Genomic DNA, 8,440 nt, shown 5'->3' on the forward strand with positions numbered 1-8,440 from the left:
GTGGCTCCTCACCGCTCGGCCCGCCCTGGCTCCGGCTCCTGGGCCTGGCTGGCTCCTGCGGCTTGGCATCGGTGCGCAATGGCGCGGCCGCGCGGCCGTGCGCCGCGGCCGCGCGCGCGAGGGCTCCGTGCTCCGGGCGTAGCAGCGCCTCCAGCAGTTTCAGGTGCTTGGGGGAGAGGTGCGGCGCGCACGGCAGCTCGCTCCAGTCATACCGGAGAGCGGCCTCCGGGGCAGGAGGCGTCGAGGATTGGGGCGTGGGAGCATCGGTGTGGGGATCCCCTGTAGCCCCCGCCAGGTCCTCAGCGGTGGCCCCATCGATGCTCAGTACCGGAGCCTGCCGCATGCCCACCTCGGCGCCTTGCTCCGCCGCAGCCCCTCCATCCTCCTTCGCTGCACCGCCCCCCGCCCCGGCATCACGCGCCCGGGCTGCATCGCCCGCCTGCCCTCCGCCCTCCTCCCCCCGTCCGTCTGCATCCTCCGCGTCGAGCCTGGCCGCCAGGGCGCAGGCGGGTTTCCAGCCGGGTCCCACCAGCACCACGTCCTCAGGCCCGACCGCCGGCCCCCGCCCCCCGGCGGCCGCCGGCGCAGCGGCGCACTGAGTGCACACCGCCGCCCCCGCCCGCCCCAACAGCACCAATGCCAGGTGGCAGGTCTGCGCGCACGCCAAGCACGTGGCGCCCGCGCCGGCCTCCAGCGCGCCCCAGGCGGCCTCTGGGGCACGCGCCGCGGCGAGTCCGCGCGCCGCCAGCGCCGCGCGCTCCGCGTGCCGCGCGCGCACATGCGCGAGAAAGGCGGCGCGCAGCGGGCGCAGCGTCGCGTCGCCGCCCGCCCGCCCGCCACATGGCGGCCCGCCGCGTCCATTTCCCTCGCCGCGCTCCTCCCCCTCGCCGCCCAGGCAGCTGCGCGCCCGGGCGCAGAGCACCGCCTCCAGCGGCACCGCCTCGGGGACTCCCCAGGCGCGGTGCGCCGCCCGCGCCCGCAGCGCGTGGGGCCACCAGTCGTCAAGCGCGAAGTTGACGGCCTCCCCCAGGTGCGTCCCCGCGGAGAAGCCGGCGTGGTAGGCGCGGGGGAAGGTCACCACGAAGCTGCCGGGCAGCTGCACCGCGCGCACGACGCGCACGCCGGCCCGCGCCGCGTCGCTGGGGGGGAAGATCGTGGTCTTGGCCGCCAGCGCGGCCGCGGCGGCCGCCGCACGCTGCGCGGGGCGCGTCGGCCGCGCCACGCCTGCGAATGCGCCGGCGGCGGCCGCGCTTTCCAGGGCGTCGGCGTCGCGCGCGCCCACGCCGTACCAGACCTTGGCCGCGCCGGCGTGCGCGTAGTTGATGGAGTACAGGTGCTGGTCCTCCACGTGCCAGGCGAAGGCGGAGAAGAGGCGCCCGACGTACAGCATGGGGCTGGTGACGCCAGGGACATGGGCGTGGCAGTGGCGCAGCACCGAAGCAGGCTCATGCGGCAGCACCTGGGGGTAGAAGGGAATGGGGGAGGGCTGGGTGGAAGGGGGAGCGTAGAGGAAAGGGTTCAAGGGTGTGGGTCGCGCTAGGTACCGCCCAGCATGCGCCTGAGAAGCAGACATGGGCCGGGCAGGCAGTGTGCACGATACAACGGCCCCGCCAACCCCAGGATCAAACCCACGTTCAGGTTCCACTTTGTGGCGCCCAACGGGTCACATGGGTGGAAGGCCGTGCCCTCCACGTCATTGCCGTACTCTACGATTTTTCCAGAGTTGGGCGAGCTCTGCAGGGCCCAGTACTCGCACTGCAGGGCAGGGCGTGACTGTGTGTGGTGGAGTGCAGGTCTCGCCGGCAAACACCCCCATGGCAGGGCTTGTGCGTGCAATGCTCACAAAGTACAGCCTGCTGCCGCATAGCACGCCCAGCGTGGGCCTCCAAGCGTCTGGAGTGCTCATATGCAGCCTGTGCAGCCCCATGCAGCGCCAGCCGCCACAACAATCGGGGATCCTCTCACCCCCATGCCCACCCTGTCCTGGTACCCCTCAACCCCTCACCTCAGCGGTGCGGGGTGGCAGCGGCCCCGCCAGGCCGCCGTACCACGCGGCCTCTGCCGCGGCGGCCTCGGCGGCAAACTCCTCCAGCGTGTACTCACGGTCTCCCTCCTCGAAACGCACCGAGTCCCAGGCCGTCCAGCGTTGTCGACCCAGGGCCTGGATGCGGGTGGTGAAACGGAAGCCCGGGACGTCTGCCAGGACCCGGCCGGGAGCCAGGGCGGGGGCCACGGGGGCGTGGATGAGGGCTATGCCGGCCAGGCTGGCCTCGGGCTGGATGGAGCGGATGTAGGCTAGGGGGTCGCCCCACTCCTCCGCGCTGGGCCGGTACGTGGGGGCATCAGGCAGCGTCGACAGCCAGGCCTCCTGCTCCTGGTGCCTCTGAATTGCTACATCCAGCTGTGGTGGTCGCGATGCGATGGGGGGGGTGGGGAGCATGCCCCCTCGGGGAGCACGGGTCTGGGCCCGACGGGTCCCGCGCATTCCCATGTGGTTGGGGCAGGCTCTGCTCACAAGCGCTGCACATACCTTATGCTGACGCCTGCTTCTGCGCCCAGAGCCTTCCATCGGTGCCTGCGCCTCGCGTGCAGGGGCGTCCGGCGAGGCTTTCGGGCCCCGCTGGGGCCCGGGGTGGGCCCGCATATTTCGCCAACAAGCTGGCGTGGTGAACCGGCACAGGAACACTCCTATCAAGTATTATATCATTCCTGCAGCGGCCCATGCATAAACACTCGACGTTTGCGGGCGATGTCGTGTGCTGCATTCCTGGAACCCCCCTCCCGTCGACATTGGACAGCGACCATGATTTCCGACAGTGCTGCGATCGCCGGTGATCCACGGCTTCCGACGGCGATCCTCTCATATTTACACTCGGGAGCTTCGTTAAGGTGTTGGGTCTTGATCGTCTTTCTGGCGCATTCGAAGACAGCATCGGAGCAAGGAGGTTGCAGGTCTACACCCGTGCACCCTCAAACCAATGCCCATCGCACTCCAGCAGGGAATACATCACGAACATATACAGTTATATAGTGTTCTGAAATGGAAATACTGTCTGTATGTAAGGACGCCTTCGTTTGTCATTTGCAAGGGCCACCGCCGTTACATCCCGTGTATCTGTTCCGTCCGGGTTGATCCTCAGCGCGCGCGCTGCAACAGACAGACGTGTTCGGACTCAGCTCATCAGCAGCGAGTGCCGACATGGAGGGCATTCCTTGCGGCCAGGCCTGATGTACAGCATTTAGAGCAAATACAAGGGCCAGCGCCAGCCACTTGCCCGCGTAGGTGCCCGCCTACTGGCCTCCCGATGCTGCCGGGGACCGGAGGTGGCGTGGGGACGAGGAGACGGGATGCCGGCTTCTGGCAGGGCTCTATGCGTGGCAGACGCGGCACAGTGCTGGTATGCGGCCATGTATGATCCTGGGCGCGTGGGGCCTGACTGGCACGGGATTCAGGGGTGTGGACTCTTGAGTCTCTGACTTCTGACGAGTCCTTCCCCTAAGCAGGCCATAGCCACCCTGGTGCTCCTGGGTGGGGGCTGGAGCCTGTTTCTGTACAGCAACCTGGTGGATGCCGAGGAGTCCAGCGACCTGCACCTGCACGTCGAGGAGGGCCGGAGGTCCACCGGCGAGGGCGGCCTGCGCCAGCGCCTCGCCCTCCTGGAGGAGGGCATCCGTGGCCTGGCCAGCGCGCATCTCGAGGAGGCAGCGGACCTGGAGGCCAGGGCAGAGACCGGTAGCGCGGGGGAGGGGCTGACGCTGCGCCAGAAGGTGTTTGTGGAGGGCGAGGAGGTGGCGGAGGGGTCGGCGCAGAGCCCACCTCCCCCGGTGGTCCAGACCGCACAGGAGGTCGTCGCCCAGGCTGTGGAGGCTTCCCGGCAGGCGCAGGGGACGGGGGGGGAGCCGGGCAGGCCGGACCTGGCCCTGGAGGTGCAGAAGGCCGCCGACGCAATGCGACGGCGGCGCGGGGCCGAGGCCGCAGAGAAGCGCCGTCAGCGCATGGAGGAGCGGCTGGCAGAGCGCGCGCGGGCCGCAGTCCCACTGCGACCCCGGCGGGACCCACCCAACGGCACCGTGCTCACGCCCGCCGAGCTCACAGCGTGAGCCTCAAGGGTGGAAGGGGCGCCAGGGGCTGGCGCATCTGTTTGATTCATTCCCAAGCGGTGCGCCTCTCGGCTGCCGCGGCACGCTGTAGCCCTGCGATGACGGCCAGCTCCGCTGGCATGCAATGCCACGCCACAGGGAAGTCCTCTCAGTCCCCCCCGCCCCCTCCCCCCTTTCCTCCTCCAAAGTCGCCGCAAGGAGGTGGAGGATGCCATGCTGCACGCTTGGCAGGGCTACGTGACCTTCGCCTGGGGCCACGATGAGCTCTGTCCTATCAGCCAGACGGGGAAGGATGACTTTGGGGGCCTGGGCGCCACCATCGTGGACTCCCTGGACACCCTGCGCATGATGGGTGAGCGGGGGTGGGATGGCATCGGGGTCGATGCCTGGGACCCCGAGGTCCGAGTCCGAGATCCACTCTTCTCATCGCTTGGGACCAGCCCCAGCGCAAGTGGAGGGCGGTTACTGTCCTGTTCCTCTGAATCTGATCCAAAATCAAATCCCTCTCCCAAGTGCCCCCCCCCAAACTCATCAAGGCTTCACTGAGGAGTATGAGCGCGCGCTGGGCTGGGTGCGCAGCGGGCTGAACCTGACCGTGGACTTCAACGCCTCGGTGTTCGAGACCACGATCCGGGTGGTGGGCGGCTTCCTGGCCGCCTACGAGCTGACTGGGGACGAGGTCCTGCTCAAGCGCTCGCTGCAGGTGGCAGAGCGCCTGCTGCCGGCCTACGACACGCCGACCGGCATCCCATACGGCACCATAAACCTCAAGACGCTGGCGCCGCGCAACCCCAAGTGGGCCTCCAAGGCCTCCAGCCTGGCCGAGTTCGGCACGCACCAGCTGGAGTGGTACAAGCTCAGCGCGCTGAGCGGGGACCGGCGCTTCGCCGACCTGGCGGAGCACAGCATCCGCTACCTGAACGAGCAGTTCCCGGGGCAGGGCCTGATGCCCCTGTTCCTCAGCCCCTCCACGGGCAAGTTCACCTCCCGCCGCATCTCGCTCGGCGCCCTAGGCGACTCCTACTACGAGTACCTGCTCAAGATGTGGCTGCTCAAGGGCAAGACAGATGACATGTACCGCACCATGTGGGAGCAGGTGGGCTTATTTGAGAGGGAGGAGTGAGGAAGCATGGGGCCCCTTGGGTTGGAGGCGGGACGCCCCTGCGCTATGCAAGCTGTCAGCGCTCTTAGACACAACACTCATGTCGCTTGGGTGTCTTGAGAGGTGCAGCGACGTCGTGGTGCCCGCTCCGTACCCCTATTCAGTATACATGCCCTTGACATTCCCCCTCTCCACCACCACAACGACAACCAGGCCATGGATGAGATGCTGGAGAAACTGGTGCTCAACAGCACGGAGGGGCACATGTACATCGCCGAGCTGGATAGGTAGGGGTGAGGGTGGGGGGAGAGCCGGCAGGCGAAAATCATCGTGCAAGTTCAGGAAAGTAATCAACAGCAGTCAAGGGGCCCCTGCTCTGCTATCATGGCGCAACCCTTCCGTCGCTGCCCTTCAGCACCGATTTGTACCATGTCCACCCTTCTGCCCCGCCACCTCCACACCTTCAAACAAGGACACACACACTCAAGCGCCCCCCCCCTTCTCTCCCCACTACCCTCATGCAGGAAGACGGTGCGGCACAAGATGGACCACCTGGTGTGCTTTGTCCCCGGCATGCTGGCCCTAGGAGTGCACTCCGGAGCAGTGGGCGGCGAGAAGGGGGAGCGCTACATGGCGGTGGCGGCGGGGGTCACCGAGACCTGCTGGCACATGTATGATCGCCAGGCGTCGGGCCTGAGCCCCGAGATCGTGACCTTCCGGGCAGGGGGCGCGATGCGTGACGGCGGGGCCTACAACCTACTGCGCCCGGAGGCGGTGGAGGCCTTCTGGTACATGTGGCGTGTGACGCGGGACTGGAAGTACCGGGACTGGGGCTGGGCCGTCTTCCAGACCATGCAGCGGCATGGGAGGAAGGAGGCAGGGTTCTCCGGGGTCAAGGACGTGCGCGAGGCGGAGCCCACGCCGGACGATACGCAGCAGAGCTTTGTGCTGGCGGAGACCTTCAAGTACCTCTGGCTGCTCTTCAGGTGTCGGGGGGGGGGGGGCGGGGGGGTTATGGAGATATGGGGGTCCTGGGGGCTGGGGCCCAAGGTTTGACCTGGGGATGTAGAGGAGGCGAGTGGGAGGCGGGCCTGGGAAGGCTGGCACGTCGCGCGACGCCTTTGCGGCTGTCTTGCACCCGGTGTGCACCTCTCCACTCCACCCCTTTGCCTCGCTGCAGCGAGGACACCTCTTTCGATTTCGAGACGACGGTGCTGAACACGGAGGCCCACCCCCTCAAAGTGGTGCGCCAGCCCCTGAGTGCGGCAGACACAGACACGCAGCGATGAGGGTGGTGTACCGTGATTGCTGCACGCAGCGTGCGCCAGCCTCACGGAGAGCTCACTCAGGCTCTCTGTGTGGGATGCCGCGCATCGACATGTGAGGGCTGTGGATCGGTGCGTTCTCAGTCCCAGCTCATCACAGTGTACTCCTGCACGACCATTCATGATCAAGGCCAGGTGTATCGGACATGCCTGGGAGCAGGACTTGCTCAAGAAGAGATTACTGTCGCCTGCACATGCACAAATTCTTGTGGGAGGATGAGTCAGCGAGATCTTGTCCAGGCGCGGAAGGGATGTGGGTTTCGTTCCGGGTGTTTGAATTCAACCGGATGGAAGGCAGCCTGCTGATGGATGCTGACGATTGACGATTCACAAACATTTTAACGCGAAAACCCGACGAGTTCCTCATTCTCAAGCCGCTGGTCGACACCATGGGGGAGCTAGAAGCGGTGCTGGCCCCTCTGCAGGGCCGGGCTCCCTTCCCGGCCGACGCGGCCCTGTCCTACACCGGCCCGGTCCCCCGTCGCGCCCTGCAGGCTCTTGTGGCAGAGCTCACCGATCACCCACGACTGCGCTGCCTCGCCCTCCAGGGCTGCGGCCTGGACGATGCCGGGGCAGACCTGCTGTCCCGGGTGGTGGCCTTCAACCCCACCCTCGAGCGCCTGGACCTGCGCGGCAACGCCATCGGGGCCCAGGGCGCGCAGCTGCTGGCCAATGCCCTGCGCACGTACAATGTGGGAACCCTGCGCGCGCTGTGCCTGGAGGGTAATCCCTGCATCACACAGGCGCCGGAGCTCTTCCCCGGCGGCCAGACCGAGCTGTCGGCCCAAGCAAGCTCCACTCCCCGGGCCGAGAAGGGGCACGCCATGAGTGCGCCCTCCCCCCTGAGACCCCTGGACGCCAAAGTGGAGCGCAGGTGGGGGCTTTTTGTGTTGAGAATGAGGATGGAATCGGACATGCAGGACATATGCCATGTCCTGCACCAGCACTCTGAGAGCTTGAAACAGTCATGGTGGACCTTGACAACACGATTCAGTCCCTGCACATGGCTTTTTTGTCCAACCCCAACAGGATGTTGAGCCTGGAGCACGGCATTGAGGAGGCTGCCGAGCAGCTGTCCAGCGTGCTGACCTGGCGCGAGCGCTTCGACGTGGCGTCGGGCCAGATGGCCGCGGTACTTGAGATGCTGCAGACCGACACTGAGGCCATGCGGTGAGTTTTATTTGCTATTCTGGGGGTGTTCTTCAGGTGGAGCATATTGTGTCTGCATCACTACCAACAGAGGGCGCCGAGGGGATGCTCCAGCACGGTGCGTGCTGACGCACTGCCTCATCACGCCCCGGCCCACCGGCAACCCACACAGCACTCGGCTGGAGCTGGTGGAAAGCGCGTCACCAGAGGCCCAGCAGGCCGTGGCCGCGCTGGCGTCCCAGGTGATGCCGCAGTTGCAGGCCTTGGGCGACGCGCTGTGCGCACTGCGCGATGACCTGGCGGGCAGCGTGGTCGCGTCCCTGCAGGCGTCCGTGGACGCGCGGCTGACGGCCCACGGGGAGAGCACGCGGGTGGAAACTGCGGCGCTGGCCTCCGACCTGGCCGGTGCGCGCGCCACGGCGGGGCGAGCGGAGATGGGCGCGGCGGCGGCAGCGGCCGAGGCCGCGCGCGCCGCGGCCGGGCTGCAGGCGGTGAACGCGACGCTGCGCACGCTGCGCAGCGACGTGGCCGCCGCCTCGCGCGTCGCCGGCGACGCCTACCGCGCCGCCTGCGAGGCGGCGGCCGGCGTGCGCGGCGCGGGGCGCGGCGAGGGGCCTGAGGGCGCGGCGCCAGAGCCCGCCGCGGCGTCGGCCGAGGCGCTGGTGGAGTCGCTGGCGCTGCAGGTGGAAGAGTCGCTGGAGGGCGTGGGGTCGCGCTGGCGCGGCGCGCTGGCCGACCTGGCCGGCGCCGAGCTCGCCGAGCT

The 8,440-nt window shown here is 67.8% G+C and overlaps 3 protein-coding genes across 3 annotated transcripts in view; 2 read left to right on the forward strand and 1 right to left on the reverse strand.

Moving 5' to 3' along the window:
* Positions 1 to 8: 8 nt before the first annotated feature.
* On the reverse strand, positions 9 to 2,440 carry F751_5573 (Lysine-specific demethylase 5C; the record flags this gene model as incomplete). Its single annotated transcript, XM_011397428.1, has 4 exons — positions 9 to 44; positions 923 to 1,459; positions 1,633 to 1,755; positions 2,006 to 2,440. The coding sequence occupies 4 exons, from the start codon at positions 2,438 to 2,440 to the stop codon at positions 9 to 11; spliced, it is 1,131 nt and encodes a 376-aa protein (XP_011395730.1).
* Positions 2,441 to 3,305: 865 nt separating this feature from the next.
* Positions 3,306 to 6,492, forward strand: F751_5574 (Mannosyl-oligosaccharide 1,2-alpha-mannosidase MNS1; the record flags this gene model as incomplete). The annotated part of the gene is made up of 7 exons (XM_011397429.1): positions 3,306 to 3,398; positions 3,505 to 4,097; positions 4,290 to 4,453; positions 4,638 to 5,197; positions 5,417 to 5,490; positions 5,728 to 6,189; positions 6,384 to 6,492. The coding sequence occupies 7 exons, from the start codon at positions 3,306 to 3,308 to the stop codon at positions 6,490 to 6,492; spliced, it is 2,055 nt and encodes a 684-aa protein (XP_011395731.1).
* Positions 6,493 to 6,917: 425 nt separating this feature from the next.
* Positions 6,918 to 8,440, forward strand: part of F751_5575 (hypothetical protein) — a gene marked incomplete at both ends in the record, with an annotated part of 6,497 nt that continues 4,974 nt past the window's right edge. The window contains 4 exons of the mRNA XM_011397430.1: positions 6,918 to 7,402; positions 7,558 to 7,698; positions 7,850 to 8,082; positions 8,311 to 8,381. Coding sequence (XP_011395732.1) covers positions 6,918 to 7,402; positions 7,558 to 7,698; positions 7,850 to 8,082; positions 8,311 to 8,381 — 930 coding nt within the window. The remainder of the gene's footprint in view (positions 7,403 to 7,557; positions 7,699 to 7,849; positions 8,083 to 8,310; positions 8,382 to 8,440) is intronic.

This window comes from Auxenochlorella protothecoides, assembly GCF_000733215.1.
Source record: "Auxenochlorella protothecoides strain 0710 unplaced genomic scaffold scaffold65, whole genome shotgun sequence".
In the NCBI taxonomy this organism is placed as follows: Eukaryota; Viridiplantae; Chlorophyta; class Trebouxiophyceae; order Chlorellales; family Chlorellaceae; genus Auxenochlorella; species Auxenochlorella protothecoides.